We start from the raw sequence: 18808 nt of genomic DNA, 5'->3' as shown, positions 1-18808 counted from the left end.
TTTGAAAGTCCCTCAAAACCATGCAGATGAAACTGAGCCTGTTTTTGATATTGCCAGATGCATTCTACTTTGGAGGTCCCAATACCTAAACTGGAATTCTTGTATCTACATCTCCTCCACCATCCCCCACACCGCCCCTCAATTCCTGTTGCCCCTGCTAATGTTAAGCATTTTTCTCTTGTTATGATCAGGTTCACATTAAAAACAGATACTTACAAACTGACTTGAAGCACAGATACCTTTACGAATGTGATGAAACATTCTCTTTAAGAAAAAGAAAGAGGATGTCGGTCAAATAAAACACTACGTGGATGTTGATTGGTGAACACTGGTGTAAGAAAAGGGAGCTCAGGAATTTTTATTACTGTATTTGTAAATGAGTTTGAAAGAATTTGTAAATGCCACTGATACATTTTTAAGGTGACACATTTGCTCCTTATAAAGTTATTAAAAGCTTAAATGACATTTGCCAGTAGTTTTACTTTACATAATCAATATTGATATTGTTGCTGAACTATGTAACTTTATGATGCATTTTTCAGTCCCTTTTCAGAGCAAATGCTTTTGCAATGGTAGCAATGTTTAGTTTAAATTGACTTAATAAATTATTACCTGAGCAATGGTTTTTGGAGGGTCTTTATACATGTATGTGAAATATGCATTACATGAAAAATTTAACTTGAAACAAGTTTGTCTTCTTTGCCACAACAAAATTTATTAGAATAGATTTTTTAAAAGAAGGAGGGGGAACTGCATTTTAACTCTGAAAATAAAGTATGCAGACACATGCTAAAACATTTATCTTAGGACACTTACAGGTGGCATTTTTTTCAAGCAGAAATCTTTGTGCTCATCTTTGAACACCTCTGATTTTATTTTCCTACTAATTCTAAATCAAAACTGAACACACATTTCCCCAGTCTTTATTCATCTGCCAGACTCAAGCCTTGAAAATGCAAGCATGCTTGGAAGCACCCAGAAGTTTCTTGGAACTTCTCCTGGGAACAACCAAGAGCAATCAAAAGGAGAGTTTCCAAACTTGAGATTAGATTAACTTTCCCAAGTTTCCGAACCTGAGATATGATCAACTTTCATTTAACAAACCACAAATCTCGGGGCCAAAGTTTCACATTTTCTTTTGTTCATGTTTTCCTGACTAGAATTACTCAATGTCTTTACTTAAAACCAGCTGTGAGTTCATCATCCGTTTGTGATCTTTTATTTATTGCATAACATATTTCACAAATACTTGAAAATATATAGAAAAACATAACAAAGTCTCATTTACCTACATCCAAATCTTATAAATATTCATATTTTGCCTTGTCTGTTCCTTTTTTAAACAAACATTCATTTAATTACACAGATACTGTCATTTACATCCCTCAACAACCAAATTCTCTACCTCTCTCTTCAGCAGTAACTACAATCCTAAAGTTATTATATATCCTTCCCAGCTATTTTTAAAATGCATTTGCCTCATATCTATCTATCCTTAAATAACATGACCAATTACTTTGGCATTTATGAGTTTTGCATAAAAAATAGCAGATAACATTATGCACTTTGATTTTTTTTCATTCAGCATTGGGTTTTTGAGATACAAATAGCTCCGGTTGCTTAGTTGTATATTATTAAGCTCCCTATTTATCACCATTTAATTTTCATTGCTTTATGTATACAACTGCTGTGGTTGTATACATATATACAATTTATTAATCTCCCTATTTATCAACATTTAATTTTCACTACTTTATGCATACAACTGCTGTAATTGTATACTTACGTATAATTTATTAATCTCTCTATTTATCAACATTTAATTTTCATTGCCATAAATGGCAAAAGTTGTGTGTATAGCACTGCTATAATTTTACACTTATATACAATTTATTAATCTCCCTGTTTAGCAACATTTGATTTTCACTGTCATAAATGACTATGCAATGAGTATTCCCATGCCAGTCTCATTGGAATATGTGCAAAAGTTTCTCCAAAATATACACCTAGAGGTGGAATTGTTGGGTCATATAAAATGCATATCTTAATATTTCCTAGATACTGACAAACTTCTTCCTCTCCACAGTAGTTTTACTGATGTGTACCCTTACCTTCAGTGTAGTAATTTCCATTTCTCTTCATCTTTATCATTACCTGGTGCTGTCAGATGTTTTAATGTTTGACAGTTCAATGAGCATACAATGATGCATTGTTATTTTGCTTTTTATTTCCCTGATGAATCCATTTGTATCTGAGTAACTCATCCTTTTCCTGCTTATCTTTTATACCATCTTTGTGGTCTTCTGATTGTCTACATATGCCCAAATGTTAATCCAGGCTTTTCTGGCCCATTTTTCTGGGTATTTATTCCTGCCCTGGTGCTCCACTGTTTTATTACCATATTTTATACAAAGTCTTGTTATCTGGTAAATTAATTCTCACACTGCCATACCCTTCTTCAAAATTGTTGTGGCTATTCTTGGCCATTTACTCATCATATGAATTTTAGATGAGCCTATTGATCTCCTAAAAAATTGTGTTGGGAGCTAGATTGAATTTATGTTTTAATGCCAGAAGTTCCATCTTTATAATATTGTGCCTTCTTAATCATGAACATGGTATATCACTTCCTTTATATTGGGCTTCAATAAAACTTTACATTATTCTTCATAAGTGTTTGCATATGTTTTATTAGATTCATCCCTAGGCACCCTCTCATTGCAACCTCCGCCTCCCATGTTCAAGTGATTCTCCTGCCCCAGCCTCCCGAGTAGTTAGGATTACAGGCCCACACCACCACACCCAGCTAATTTTGGCATTTTTAGTAGAGACAGGGTTTCGCCATGTTATACAGGTTTGTCTTGAACTCCTGACCTCAGGTGATCCACCGGCCTCAGCCTCCCAAAGTGCTGGGATTATAGGCATGATTCCACTGATATTTTAATACTGATCTTGCATCCTGTAACCTTACTGAACTCTAATTAATGTTCTTATGATTTGTAGGTTTTCTTGGATTTTTCCATTTTTACAACTGTATCACCACAAACTAACAACATTGTTTCTTCTTTTAATAAGGGAAATACCTTTTATTTCTCTTTCTTCATCTATTTTATTGGGCTTCCAGGACAGTGTTAAATAGAAATGTGTTATGGGCATTCTTTCTTCTTCCTGACTTTAACAAGAATGCTGTGAAAAGTTCACTATTACATATAAGGCATCATGTAGTTGTTGTAGGGGGGAGAGGAAAGCTGCCATTTTGCCCTCCGAGGGTTCACTAAAAGTCACTGACAAAAGTTGAATTATTAGGAGAAAAGGCATACAAATTTATTTGATTATAGTTTTGTGTGACATGAGAACCTTCAGAATGAAGACCCAAAGATACAGAGGAAACTGTCCATTTTTATGCTTAGTTTCAACGAAGTATGGACAGTTGTGTAGGAAAATGATTGGACCTAAAGCCGATAGACTGAGTGAGAAAACCTAGCAAGGCCTGTCTGTCTGGGTTTTTCTTGGCCTTTCTGTGTAGCAACGCCTCTCACCATTCCTTCCTTCTGGGTACGGGGCAGGGCCCTCTCTGGAAAGTGGGTCTTATGACCTACAGTCAAACAAGATAGGTCAGGTTATTCATGGTCAGTTTTTACACAGAAACACTGTGTAAAGTTATAGTAATATTTTTAGACTGTAAAACTGACTTTAGGGCAAGAGGGTTCCAGTTTCTATGACCCGCCTTCGGGAAGTGAGATTCCAGTTTCTATGGCCAGCCTCTGGAGAGAATGAGGGACCAGACAGGAGGGCACCAGGTCAGAGAGACCTGCTGCTGGGCCCCTACAATTTTTCAGATACCATTAGTTATGTGAAAGATATTCCTTTATATTTCTAGTTTGCTAATCGTTTTTTATCTTAACTAATTTTAAAACTTCTCAAATTTTTTCTACATCTATTGATATGTTCATGTAACTTTTATCTGTTAATGTGTAAGTTATTACAGAAAATTATTTTGGAGAGTATATTTTAAGGTTAAAGTAGCCTTGTGTTCTTGAGATAAACCTCACTTATACATGAAGTATTTGTGCAAACATTATTAGGTTCAATTTTCTAAACTTTTATTTAGGATTTTTGCATTAATGAGGTTCATCTTTTTTGCTGCTTAAGATATCATTTTTGGAGGTGATTTGTAAGTAAGTTAAAATCTTCTAGGATTAAGTAAGTTTCTCCTTTTTTTTTTTTTTTTTTTTTTTTTGAGACGGAGTCTCGCTCTGTCGCCCCTGCTGGAGTGCAGTGGCCGGATCTCAGCTCACTGCAAGCTCCGCCTCCCAGGTTTATGCCATTCTCCTGCCTCAGCCTCCTGAGTAGCTGGGACTACAGGCAACAGCCAGCTCGCCCGGCTAGCTTTTTGTATTTTTTAGTAGAGACGGGGTTTCACCGTGTTAGCCAGGATGGTCTCGATCTCCTGACCTCGTGAACCACCCGTCTCGGCCTCCCAAAGTGCTGGGATTACAGGCTTGAGCCACCGCGCCCAGCCAGTTTCTACTTATTATAATGCTGTCAGTTTTTGCTTTATATCTTTTGAGGCTGTATTATTGGGCATATACAGATTTAAATGTTCAGTCCTCCAAATAAATTATTTTTTTCATTGCTACATACGATCCCCTTTATTTATAATGGCCACATTTGCCTTAAAACCTATTTTTTCTGAAACTGATATTGCTAATTTGGCTTTTCTTGGGAGTAGTAATTCTCTGGTAAGTTTCTTTTCATTCCTTTACTTCCTAATTTTTCTATATCATTATATTTTAGGTGTGTCTTTTAAAAACAGCATACACTAGATTTTGTTTTCTTCTAGTTGAGAGTTTGTTCCTTTTGGTGGCTAAACAGTTCTCTCCTTCTCATCTGACGCACCCTTCCTTCATTTTTCTTTTGCAATTTGAATTATTTAAATCAGCCAGTTCTGTAATGATCACGATAGTAACAGGATATAATTAAAGGTCTTTGTAATTAAAGATCCTTGTGAGATAATTCACTGTAACTGAGAGCCCTAAGCTTGAGAACAGCTCTTCCCCCACACAGGAACGATCCCAGGCATAGTGAACCAAACTGTAAGGACTCTCATCTTACTGTGATTGGAAACAATAATTAAGCCTTGATTGTAAAGTTCAAGGGAATGAACAACTAGAAAATCCCAACTGCTAAGAGAAGGGCTTATGCTCAAAAAGATCTTGCCATACATTCTACCAAAAAGAGATTGAGTTGTATTTTCAGGATCTTCCATTTAAACACAAATATTCCCCATATAAATTATCTGTGAATCATTCTACCACAGACATTATTGAATAATACCTGATGAACACTGTATGCCAGGCACTGTGCTATGTATGCAGTGAGCAGTATGGATGTGCTCTGCGTCCTAAGGCTGAGGCAATCCATGTGTCCCTAGCTCTCTCCAGAATGTTACTTTCTAAAACATAAAGTCCAATAATTCCGATGAGACTTGTTCAAAGAGTCCTAATAAATAAACAAAAGGACTTTGATCTTGCATTATTTTTCAAGAAAATCAGTTTTCCATGAAATTCTAGGGGTTACTGAGCCACATCTTTATGCAGTTATTCTCTTCTTACACACCTACTAATCTCTGCACCTCAGTCTGAACACCCAGCATACAGCATTCTTTGTAGTCCATTAACTGTGAAATGGAACACCTGTAATATGAAGTATCATGTAAACTGTCTACATTTATCTGAAATCCTTCCAAAACAATTTTCCTTTCCTTCAATTTCACAACTCCTAAACGAGTTGAGAGAGGGAAAGGATTACTTTGGAAAAGCTGTTAATTATCTTCAGAGACTTACTGGACTCTGTTATTGACAGAAGGCCTGGGGCAGAGCAAAGTTCAGTTACACTCAGGACTTAACTGATAAATCATTGGTGAACCTGTGTGTAAAAATCCTCCCCAATAATTCCTAACATGACAACAGAATTTCCAAGTTTCCCCATTTGTGAAGTATTTATTTTCAAGGAGAAATTTCTATATTTTCCTACCTGATGAAAGTCTTCTCCCCTCCTATTTACCATTTGTGCAAACTGAGATAGTTCTTCATCTTCTCTAGTCCTATGTAAAATGGAGAAAATTATACCTGATCTGCTCAAAGGAGAGAGAACAGAGAAACTCAACAGGTGTCGCTTATAACTCAGAAATAATATCTGTTTAATTGGAGTTTTATCTGTGAAGGTAGGGTAGGATCTTGGATTGATATTCCAAATGACTCCTAGGCTGAGAATGAAGCTCTAGAAGCAATCTAAGTTTCCTCCTCATCCCAGTTTTCAGATTTTGTGGATATCATGTAATTCTACAGAGTTCAAAAGAACAAACGTCTTAGAATATAGTTTTGTCCGGCCGGGTGCAGTGGCTCATGCCTGTAATCCCAGCATTTTGGGATGCCAAGGTGGGCAGATCACCTGAGGTCAGGAGTTCGAGACCAGCCTCAACATGGAGAAACCCCGTCTACTAAAAATACAAAATTAACCGGGCGTGGAGTAGCTGTAATCCCAGCTACTCGGGAGGCTGAGGCAGGAGAATTGCTTGAACCTGGGAGGCAGAGGTTGCAGTGAGCCAAGATCGTGCCATTGCACTCCAGCCTGGGCAATAAGAGCGAAACTCCATCCCCCCCCCAAAAAAAATATATATATATATACACACACACACACACACACACATATATATATATACACATATATATTATATATAGTTTTGTGCAATTTTAGTTAGTTGAATTATAAATTGATGTCATCTTACTGAGATGCATTTAAAATGTACATACATTTTGGCCTAGGAATCCTTCTTCAAGGAACTTATCTGAAGAAAAAAATAATTAGTCAAGTGCAGAAAATTCTCTGTCCTAGGATGCTGGAGGAAATATAGCTATCCATCAAAAGGAACTTATTAAATAAAGTAATGAAGATTTTCAGTTTCTGAAACAGCATGTGCATACACAGATATACACACATAGAGAAAGATTTCTGAAAGGAAATTTACTAAAATATAACGGTCGGGTTTGTTGTGATCTTTTTCTTTCTTCTTTATTCTTTTCTAGGCTTGACTTTGTTTAACAAAAGTACATATTATGGTAATCAGAACAATTTATTTTCTTTTTAAATAAAAAAAGGTACAACCTCCCACTTTCCATCTGGAAGTTATTCAAAATGTACTGTTTTTCTTCCCCACTCTACGTGACCCCTTGATGTTGGGTGTCTCTCACTATAAAAATCTCAAATCTTACAGCCCAAGAAAAATCTCAAGTCAAGGAAGACTGCAGCCTGCAGTGTTCACAAAGGCAAAATTGACCACAGTCCAGTAGAGCTGAAGAGCATATACCAGACTTCAGGAACTCAACATTTTCTCCCCTCTGTCCAACCACAGGACAGACTGTGCACCCCAGGGAGATGCTGTGTGACCACTGGCCTCACTGACTTGGATTACTCCTGCAGCACATGACCAGCCAGCTCATATGATCACTCCCTACTGCCCCCAAAGCAGAATTGACTGGGAGCTGGAAACCCACACAAAAAGGGACAATTATACTGAATATAACATACTCCCTGTGCTTACCCAACGCCTTCACCTCCCACGGGCATTCAGAGTCAAAAGTTGTTATGCAGGTGTTTGTGAAGGATGTGGCCAAGTCAGTTGTCTCCCCTACAGGGTGACCCAAGATTAATGATACCATCCCCACTCCCTCGACCCCCTAGTTGCAATCAACTTTGTCACTGTCCCCCTTGGACACTGCCATGTAGAGCACGTGGCCCCCATTCTGAAGCAGTGGGAAACCCAGAAGCAGTGGGAAACGCATTCGCAACCTGGTTGGATCTTAAAAACACGGATCTAACTGAAAAGAAAAAAAGACACACATTACACATATTGACATAAATTAAAACTGCATTCACCCTAAATGATACACATTCTACAAGAATGCAAGAATGCGTGCCAAGAAAAGGATATATGTAAACACACTAAATAGTTGCTTATGGGGATTGAAGGTAAGGGGAGGCTACAGTGGAATAAATGAGAATTTAAGAAATAATGAAAATAAGGCACACTAACTCCTCAGCTCTCAACCTTTTGCCTTCCTCAGACACATAAGAGGATCCACAGCTGTCCAGAACCTTACCTAGTTATTTGGTACTCTCTGATTTCTTTGGAATGGCTCCTTCCCCATTGTTTTCTCCTCTTTCTCTAAGACCCCCAAAACCAATTTATTTGTTCATTCACTTCATGCATATCCTCCTTTTTACTCTTTTAGTCACATCTCTCATTTCTCAGTCTCTGACCCCTTCAACCATGTCCTGATCCTTCTCCTACACCCAGCACAACCCTCCTGCAGAGAAAAGTGTACCCGGATGAAACCCCGATGGAATACTAAACTAACAGAACTCGTCAGATGACCTTTGCTTTATCTGCCTGCTTTCTTTCCTCTTCCCTTCTGTTCTCTTCTTTTCCTTTCTTTTCTCTCCTCTTCTCTCTCTCCCTCCTACTTTCACTCTCTCTCTACCGCTTTTCCTCACTCTCTTTTTCTCCCCCCTTGAAGGCACTGTTACTAGCAATAGAGAGCTCTGGGGCTTGCCTGAAGCCATGGGCAGTTATCACTCCAGGATTCCCCTTTTAGCGCCTCCTCCCCATCTTAATCTCAAAGTCCAGCAAGGATAGTGAGCAGTTAGAGCCCGGCCTCCAACCTACTTCCATGGGGGTTTGCTTCCTGAGTGGGAGAGATGACTCTAGTCTGGAGACATTTGCTGAGACCCTTGTGCCTGGTCACCTCTGCTCCCAGGATCCTTGAGATGCATCCTTTCCTGAGCCGTAAGTGGAAACCAGGGGGACATGGGTCAGTTGAGGAACAGCGAGAGGGGAAGACTTGAGCTCTGAAGGCTGCTGCCTGGGATTCTGGAATGTTAGACCTGGATGAGGTCTTAGAGATGAGGCACACAGGTTCTCACCCTGAGTCGATGCCCCATTTTCATAGCCAATATTTTGTAATGCTCCCTTTTATTTTGAAATGAAATTCATGGATAATAAAACCCGACTATGCTTAATTTCAACATAATGACATATCTCAGCTGCAATATTTTTAAGAACCAAAGGAAAGCAATTCAAAATAAAGTGTGACTTCAACTTACAGATGCCCAAGGATGATTTCTACTTTTTCTTTTTTGAGACAGGGTCTCCCTCTGTCACGTAGGTTGGAGTACAGTGGTGTGATCATGGTTCACTGCAGCCTCGACATCCCAGACTCAAATAATTCTCCCACTTCAGCCTCCTGAGTAGCTGGAACTATAGGCACATGCCACCATGCCTAGCTATTTTTCTTTTTTAACTTTTTGTAGACATGGGGTTTTACTGTGTTGCCCAAGCTGATCTTGAACTCCTGGGCTCAAGCAATCCTCTCACTTCAGCCTTTCAAAGTGCTCGGATTGCAGGCCTGAGCCACTGCACCTGGCTAGGATGACTATTTTAAAAAACATAAAGCATCTGCATGAATTTTCATCATGCCTCTAGGAAGTGAGACCATTGTCTCAATTACCAACAAATGCTGTGATTTACCCAGAGTCATCCAAGCCAGGACTTGACCCCAGGCCCTCCCCATCCACTCAAACTCTCCTCTCTGCAGCAGGAACAGGAAATATGGGGAGATGTGGGGTAACCAGACATTGCTGGCTTTATGAGTGATATCCTATGTGCCTGTGATTTTCACATGGATCTTGTTTCACGAAAGCCCCACCTCCTCCCCAGCAAATTCCCTCATGCAAACATGAGATTAAGCAGCTGTCTGTACGTTTATGTGCCTGTGCTTCACAGGCCCTAAACAGGTATGGGGACCATTTTCCATTCCCCATTGTGACCAACTTTGTCTTCATTCTCTCCTCATCTTTCCCTTTTACCCTCCTTCCTTCCTCTCCTCTTTGCTTTCTTCCTCCTGAAAACTGCAATTTTTTGAAACTTGATACATGCATGATGCTTTCAATGCATTATGTCCTTTTATCTTCAACCAAACTTGTTAGTGAGTACTATCATCTCATTCCACAGATGAGGAGACAGGGTAATAAGGAATATCTAAGAAATGTGGTCAAAGGCAGAAAAATGTAAGTGACAACTTGGGATTCCCAGCCAGGCCTATCTGACTCCAAACTCGGAGAGATTCTACCAGGCCCTGTCTATCCTCCCCCAGTCTTCCAGTCCTGTTTGGACTGCTCTTTTCCCTTGGTCATGAGTTTTTTGCCAGAACATCACTTAACTCTAACGTTTTCTCAGAAGCAGGTAAAATTATACCCAGTCTTATGCTCAGTGAGGAGGAAATTATGCTGAAAGTACCAGCTGCTGACCTAGCAAGAGAAATGCCCTAGGCTGCCCTCTCCCCTTTCCTACCCCAACCTCTGAGCATTGTGTAGCTGCACAGTGGAGCAGCAGATAACCTAGACAGGGCAGGTGAGTCCTAGTACCTAGAGATCTTGATCAACTCATTGGGGATGCCTTACCATAGGCCCAGCAAGGACACTACGAAGGAGCAGTCTTAGAAAACCACACCACCTAGACTGAATGCCATCCTCATTACCTGGCCTTGCAAAAACCTTTGGGACTTTTATGTCTACTTTCTTACCTACTCTACCTAGGTCTATGCTTGCTTGTGCTTGTTCATCCAAACACACACTCACTGAACATACACTTTGGGAGCACCTGCCACATGCAAAATATACATTCAGGCAAAATATATGAGCATCTATTATGCACCAGTGCTGGAGACTTAGCCACAATAGGCAAGAAAAAGCCCCTGCCCTCTATTTCAGGAAGGAGATGGACATAAACGAGTAAGTAAATACGTAAATATATATATGTGTGTGTATGTATGTATTTATGTATGTATCCAGTAGAGAAGCATACCATGAATAAAACCAAATCTGGAAAGGGAAGAGAAAAATATAATGGGGGAGGTGGAAAGGGAAGGGGCTGTGGTAAGGAGATTACCATGTTTCAAGTGTTGTTATATATGCAAAAATAAATAAGTCACAATTCTTGTATAGTATCTACATAGTTACTATACAATATTCATATGCCTAAAATGTTCAGCCTTGTTTATGCTTTGATATGCGCAATCACTTTGGGCCAAGCGTATGCAAAGTTATGGAAGCAATTTGCTTTCAGTACAAAAGTGTGGAGAAATATCTCAGTGGGGCATTCTTTCCTACCATTAGCTAATGACTGTGAAATGTATAACATTTGCAAGTGGCTGGGGTATGTGCTCCCTGTAGCAATTTCCTAATATATGCCTGCTCTCCCACAAAGGAAGGGGGGCACAAAAAGTAATCCATTTCCAGCTGAGATGTTTCTCCATTCCTGCCAAGGCTATTTTAAGAAAACATTTAAAATTTGCCCTAAAGGGGGGCCTCCCATGTGCACCCCTCCAGGCAGCCTTGCCACAGTCAGAACTGATTTAACACATGCCAAGGGCCAGGAAGGGTGATCACAGAGACTACTCCCAAACATGCAGAAGGAAGACCCACTCACCTCAGAATCAGGAATCGAGCAGCGCTCTTGCTTGTGCACAGACACAACTGCCCCTGTTTGGCTTCAGCAAAAGGGCATACACTGGAAGGGTATGAAGGAATGGAGGCAGGGAGAGAAGGCGGCTGAAATAATCAACAGGAGGCTGAGGAGGTGGACAGGACCCCACACGCAAAGAAGCCAAGGAAGGCCAGGCAGGAGTAGAGTAAATTCTGGTAGGAACCGCCTCTTAGCAGCTTTGCTGGGGGGGATGCAGGCACCTGGCATTCATCGCTGTCATCCTTTCACCCAGAGCATGCATGGGACAGAGGGGACCCCCACAGAGAGGGCTGCGAGAGATCACGTCCTGAGCTGAATAATACCGAACAGCAATGGCGAGGGTCCTCGGCAGTGTCCTGCAGACTGCAGTCCCATGAGTGAAGGAAAAAGGACCACTCTGGAGTCTCCAAGCTGGCAGCTCCAGGACAGGGAAGCAGAGGAGAAAAAGTTTCTCTGCTGACCAGACACTGTCACTCAGGCATCCAAACACCAACACAGCTTCAGCAGGCCTCCATGGGAGGCGGTGTCTCAAACCCTCGACGTTAGTGAGGGACTTCAAAACTGCCAAGGCCTCAAATTCCGTCTGTCACTGACTCCACTCTAAGGTGGATGCAGGATGAAATCTTCCTTTCCTAACTCATTGGCTATCCTAAGTATTAAATGACATTCCAAATGTGACAAGGTTTTTTTTAAGTTACCTAAGATGCTATACAGAAATGAGATACAATTGGCATTTGGGGCCAGGCTCAGTGGTTCATGTCTGTAATCACAACACTTCCGGAGGCCAAGGCAGACAGATGACTTGAGTTCAGGAGTTCGAGACCAGCCTGGGCAATCTGGAAACCCGATCTCTACTAAAAATACAAAACATTAGCCGGGTGTGGTGGCATGCACCTGTGGTTCTAGCTACTAGGGAGGCTGAGACAGGAGGACTGCTTGAGCCTGGGAGGTACAAGTTGCAATGAGCAGAGATCCCACCACTGAACTCCATGTAAGACCCCATGTCTATTAAAAGTAGAAAAAGGAAAATAGCTGGGCATGGTGGCATGTGCTTATGGTTCCAGCTACTCAAGAGGCTGAGGTGGGAGAATTGTTTGAGCCTGGGATGTCGAGGCTACAGTAAGCCACGATCACAGCACTGTACTCCAGCCTGTTTGACAGACGGAGACCTTGTCTCAAAAAAGGAAAAAAAAGAAATCATCCCTGGGCATCTGTAAATTAAAGCCATACTTTATTTTGAATGCTTTCTTTTGATTTTTAAAATTATTGCAGCTGAGATAGCATGTCGTTATTTTAACACATTATATGAGCATTGGGCAACAGAGCCAGACTCTGGCTCAATAATAATAATAATAATTAGCATTTTAATAAATCACACTGTGTCCACTGCATATTTTCAAATATTTTAGAATCTTTTTTTCATTTTAAAGGGTGAGGAAGCCCTTAATAAATACTCCCTCTGGGCTGAAAACTGGTTGTGAATACTGAAAAACTCTTTATCATTACAAAGAGAATTTTCCCAAGAGTTTCCAAATGCCAAAAAAGATTGATTTTTCTCACTTACTTTGCCCAACAGTTTTTGTCATTTGACATCATGATTTTGGGGAAAGAAAACAAAGTTACGGTGACCTGTAAGCTATAGAACTCTGAGAATTAGGCAGCTGGGAAATGAAAGCTTGCTAGTTACCCACTTGGCATTTATTATGCAAAAGCGATGCTGTTCTCCAAATTGAATTCCATCTTTCAATGTCTTGAGTTGCTCATGTGAATTGAAGTGAAAATTGGTGAATTGGATGAAAATCATTAGCTGTCATCTGTTTAGCCTAAAAAGACACTATCCGATTAGTTAAAACAATGAGACAAAACAAAACAAATACCTATTCACAAATAGACCTTGGATATAGTTTTATTAATCCTAATCTCATTCATTCCTTCACCTCTACCTCCATCTCTCTCTCTTTCTCACACACACACACACACACATATAGGTATGCATATGCATATACACACATACACAATCTCCAGGAGCCCCCAAAAAGCTTTATGAACACTCAACTCTTACATCATCCTCAAAACCCAGGCTATTTTGAATAAAGAATACATGCAATTATCTAGATAATTAGATTTTAATTTTTTTCTGGAAAATAATAAAAACTAAAGCAGTTTTATTTCTTTCTGTCCATCAAATATCAACATTATTACTATTATTTTTGAGTTTTAGTTATTTATTAAGAGGGGTGAAATGACAGTCAATAGATTTGGAGGTATTATCCAGATTTATTTCACTTACTGACCCCTATTACATTTCTCCTACTTGCTCGTTACTCTCTATTTCTTCCTTCCTCTTTCTTCTTCCTTTCTCCCTTCTTCTCTTTCTTCCTCTTCTTTCTTCCTTGCAGAATTTCATGTATTTCATTTGAAGCCCTCACTCCACCATCATATGCTTATCACTTCTGTGAATAAATGAATAAATAAACCTGCCTTGACTGTTTAAAATTCAAGCTTTTCTTTATCAAGTCTTTCTCTCCAACTCCCTTCCCCCTCTAGCCTACTTTCGTAAATCCTATAACCTTGGAGTCAAGAGAGCCTACAACCTCCTCAATGGGCAACTCCAATTTTGCAGACAGAAAAATGAGACTGAAGAAACGAAAGGATTTTTGAATTCTTAGAAACACTCAGAAGTTTTGTTCCATCTCAGAAGCATAACTAATGCAGAGAGACACAATGAAAAGCTTTTTAAAAGGTGAAATTCTCAGAAAACTGAAGCTATCAAATTTTTTGGTCCTTTCTATCCATGAAAATCAAAAGTCACTTGCTTTTAAAGTAAGAGCAAATTAATGACATTAGTGATTACTTAGAGCAGAAAAGTGAATGGAATCTCTTTGAAAGAAGATATATTCAGAGCTGTTACTTTCCATCTTCATTTAAAAACACAATTGTTCATTATGTTTCTCAGGACTGTGACTTCATAGCCACACAAAATATTAACATTTCTTTCTTGCATTCAAACCTTCATGCTGAGAAAGAGACATAATTTCCTCAGCTCTCTCCACCTGTAAAACTATCTTAATGTTGACCTTAGTCTTCAAAATTGGGAGCATCTTTCCTAGGAGTACTTATAAGTTCTCTAGAAACCTCTTCCAGCTCTAACGTTCTGATTCCATTATTCCATCCCACTGCTGCAGAGGGGCCAAAATCTGTGCTGTCAGGGAAGGGTGGAAATGGCTGAGGAACGAGCAAAACAGACCCCTGGGCTAGAAGTCAGAGGAATTTTGTTCTCGTTCTTCACCTAACTAGCTTGATAGCCTTGAACAGATTAATTTACCACTTTACGCTGGTTTCCTTATCTATAAAGTATGCATTTTGACACACACACACACACACTCACACACACAAATGTAAGGTCCCTCCTAGCTCCAAATATTTAATGAATCTGGTTCAGCTTATCCTTGTTTTGTCACAGTCTTGTGTTGGTAGCCGTTTTTTTTTTTTTTTTTTTTTTTTTTTTGAGTGGGGGAGGTTTTGTCTTCTGCGTCTATTTGCCTGTGTTTATTAGTCTAGTTTATTGTCTAACACCTGCCTCTCCTCATTCCCTACAAGAATAGTCAACAGTCATTAATTCCATGTGTACTGACAGCTAACCAGGTACCAGGCACTGACTAAACACTAGAATTCCGGCACTAGGCAGCTTGAAGCCTAAAAAGCACCTCTATTAACAGAGGATGGACTCCAACAACACATTACACCGGCAGAAGTTTTGCCTACTGATGAGAGAATCAACATGGTGAGGGTAACACGGGCAGTTTGCCTAAACTGAGCTTCCCAAGCTTGTGAGAGACTGCAGTAGATTGTTTTTCCAGACTAGATTGGAGAAGAACTATCTTTTTTTTCCTCCAGAAAACTCATTATTGAGATACTCAGTTTTTAAATCCAAACTAAAAGCTGATTTACATGACTTTTTAACTAAGAAATAAACAAAATTGTCTAAGCAGTTTTATTTGGATAACTATAGGTGACTTTCACCAACAGACCTATGTCATGCTTAGTTGAGGATTCTAACTCACTTCACTTTCGGTAGGTGCTTCCTGGACATCAGTAACCAAGCTCAGTCTTCATACAAGGCCCAGAATGCCTTCATGTGACTTCATGCCTGAAAGATACCAGGTAAGATTCAGGGCTTTAAGAACACTCAAAGAGGTAGTTTCTCTGGGGAGGTCTCAATTGATTGTTTCCTTAAGAATGACACAAAAATAGCCCTGCTTGCCACTAAACTATCTCATTCCAGATATTGTACCTCTAAGTCATTGGAAGCAGCTGAAACCCTCTTACTCCCTTAATGTTAGTATATAAATTGGTGTCCGTGTGTGAGAGATAGAGACAGAGACAGAGGCAAAGAAAGAGAGTACAAGAAACACACTATACATGATAATTAATATATGTATTGTAGGGAGATACACACACATCACAAATGTGATGGCACACATTGGCTTTAAAGTAAATGTTGCTCCTGTTTTAACTGACTCATGTGGCCAGCTGACCTTCCTGAGCCCTCCAGCCAAAATTATAGTTATATTTTTGTTCTCAGGCTAATAAAGATTGAGCTGGCATTTTCTCTCTCACTTTCTCTCTCTTTCTTTCTTTCTGTTTCTTTCTTTCTTTCTTTCTTTCTTTCTTTCTTTCTTTCTTTCTGTCTCTCTCTCTCTCTCTCTCTCTCATGCATGCACATGTGCATGCACACACACACACACACACAGCAACTCCTTTATTCTACATGATACTTACAGGTTAGAAATTGTAGAATCAATAGGTACTCATGAGGGATCTTCAAAGAAGAGAAATACAGGAGAGATATTTTATAATTAAAGATACAGACATGACTAGCACTTCATTGTATTTTTATTTTTTAAAACACTACCACAAGAAAAATGACTCATTAGTTCAGACTAATTGCTTATTAGTTCAGACATTTACTTCCAAAGTCTATTTTTTTCGTAGTTAAAATCAACTCAAAGCCAAGGCTTTTCATTGATAGGTAGAAATTCCAGCCCTTTTCTAGAAAGAGATTGAAAGCCTACAAATAATAATTCACCTCCTTAAAAGAAAAGGCTTTAATTTCTTACAAGGATGATATTGGGTAAGTACACCCACTTTTAAGCCTCTACAGGCTAGCAGCCCTCTGCTCCATCCACTAGAGAAACTGGGCACTATTACTCATAGATTGACTGCCATTGACCTTCTAAGAAGTGTGCGAGTTTAAATCTTGTTTATCTACAGTCTCTTGGCTACAACCGTGTCCTGGAAATCCACAAAGAACACCTTTCTCCTGTGGTGACGGCATATTTCCAGAAACCCCTGCTGCTCCACCAGGGGCACATGGAGTGGCTCTTTGATGCTGAGGGAAACAGATACCTGGATTTCTTTTCCGGGATTGTTACTGTCAGTGTTGGCCACTGCCACCCGTGAGTATCCTTAAAATCTGGGGATTTTTGTTGCAAAAGAATGCATGGAAAACAACTATGCTACTGATTCCGAACTCTTGATTTGCTTATCTCGGTTAAAAAATATCTACGACAGATTGTGGCTGACATACTCCGTTCTATTTCCTGAGTACAAAATCTTGACACACTACTTTTCCTCTTCTTGACAATGCAAGATTTTGTTATTCTCATGTCACATGTAGTGTGGCATGTACCACGTGACTGGAGTCTTGCTGTGTGTGTTTCTCATTAGCAACAGCTTTCCAAAGAGAGGGGTGCATTCAGGGAAAGGAAGGGAAGGGAAAGGCAGGCGGCTCTCAGAGAAACACACGACAGGCTTGTCAGGCGAGGGATGATGAGAGATGAGAAATAGCTTCTAGCCTGGGGAATCTTTTTCATGGCCTCTGAGAGATGCAAGAGGAAGAGAAGAATGATGAGAGACATATGCAATTCTAGCTGGAAATTTACCTGGAACTGTATGGATCAATTAATCTAGAGATTATCTGCAGTGATGACAGTACACTCGCCCACACAGATACCCTTGGAGCATTCTTGGTTTCCATACAGTGCTCTCATTTCATGTCTGTTCTCTCTTTCCTTTAATAATCTGACCAACGCAACCTCACACTAAGTTAGGGGAAAGCAATAAAGCAGCAAGTCTAAAACAAACTGAATAGGTGTGGGACCTTCTGTCAAAGCAGGAGGCCAAGAGTCCCCCCTCACACAGCTGTCAGGAGGTAAGAAGTGAGTGTGCCTCAGGGTTCCAGCCCTCATCTTTTCCTCCTCTTCACTTCTTCTACCCTCTTTCATGATCAGGAGGCCCTAGTCCCGTGCAAAGTCACGAGAAGTATCCAAAATAAATGTCAGATGCAATTTCAAACATATGACAAACATACACGAAAGAAGTAGAGAAAATGGAATAGAAAATGAGTTCAAACATTCTCATTGAATCTTCCCAATAACATTGACAGTCTTCCCTGGAAATGGGAAGCCATCTTTTTTACCCCTCCTGTGACTTTCATTTATTTTACTAAATAATGTTTTTGTCAAGTGTCTCTTCTTCAAGAATTTGCTGATACTCCACAATTTTCTAAAGTGAGTTTCATGGAACATTGATCACAGGAGTTTCCATGGAAAAGGGTCCCATGAGAAAATAAGTTTGAGAAACACTTTAAACTATTTCTCCTTTCTGAAGAGAAACAGTGTACACTAGTCTATTTCTTATAGGTACTAAATGTCCTACAGTAAAGACATCTGTATAATTTCTCAAAATATTTACCCACTGGATTGATTTTTTCTGATGTAAAAGATATTAATAACAAATAAAATTGGTACGTAACAAACTTTAGCAATTAATGTCCTTTACTGCAAGTTCAGACATCTTGGCTTGTGTTTTCAAAGCTAAGTCAGGTTCCACAAATCTATCATCCTTAGTCCCTATTATCTCTCAGTATGAAACTTCTAATCCTGTAAAGTTGGCCCAATCCTTCAAAGAATGTGGCTTTATAGTTACAAAATGTTCATCCACACTAACCACTGTTCAGACTCAGATATTAGAATCTCCCTGCAGAAAAACTGTTAATCTTAGTCGGATGTGGTAGCATGCACTTGTAGTCCCAGCGACTTGGGAGGTTGAGACAGGAGGATCTCTTGAGCCCAGGAATTGGAGATTGCAGTGCACTATGATTGTGCCTGTGAATAGCCACCACACTCCAGCCTAGGCAACATAGTGAGAACCCATCCCTTA

The 18808-nt window shown here is 39.7% G+C and overlaps 1 protein-coding gene across 4 annotated transcripts in view; it reads left to right on the top strand.

The window, feature by feature from the left end:
* The first annotated feature begins 8588 nt into the window (after positions 1-8588).
* Positions 8589-18808, top strand: part of AGXT2 (alanine--glyoxylate aminotransferase 2) — a 45727-nt gene continuing 35507 nt past the window's right edge. For 2 of the 4 annotated variants that reach the window (XM_010384089.2, XM_010384090.1), the window contains exons 1-3: positions 8589-8848; positions 15663-15748; positions 16859-17043. In XM_010384089.2, the coding sequence (XP_010382391.1) occupies positions 8761-8848; positions 15663-15748; positions 16859-17043 (359 nt within the window). In that variant the 5' untranslated portion in view covers positions 8589-8760. Of the gene's footprint in view, positions 8849-10356; positions 10852-15662; positions 15749-16858; positions 17044-18808 lie in introns of those variants that run through there. The other 2 variants (XM_030927638.1, XM_030927637.1) reach the window with 2 other exon arrangements.

The sequence above is a fragment of the Rhinopithecus roxellana genome, chromosome 3 (assembly GCF_007565055.1).
Source record: "Rhinopithecus roxellana isolate Shanxi Qingling chromosome 3, ASM756505v1, whole genome shotgun sequence".
NCBI classification, from domain to species: Eukaryota; Metazoa; Chordata; class Mammalia; order Primates; family Cercopithecidae; genus Rhinopithecus; species Rhinopithecus roxellana.
This window is presented reverse-complemented; position numbering and strand designations above follow the sequence as displayed.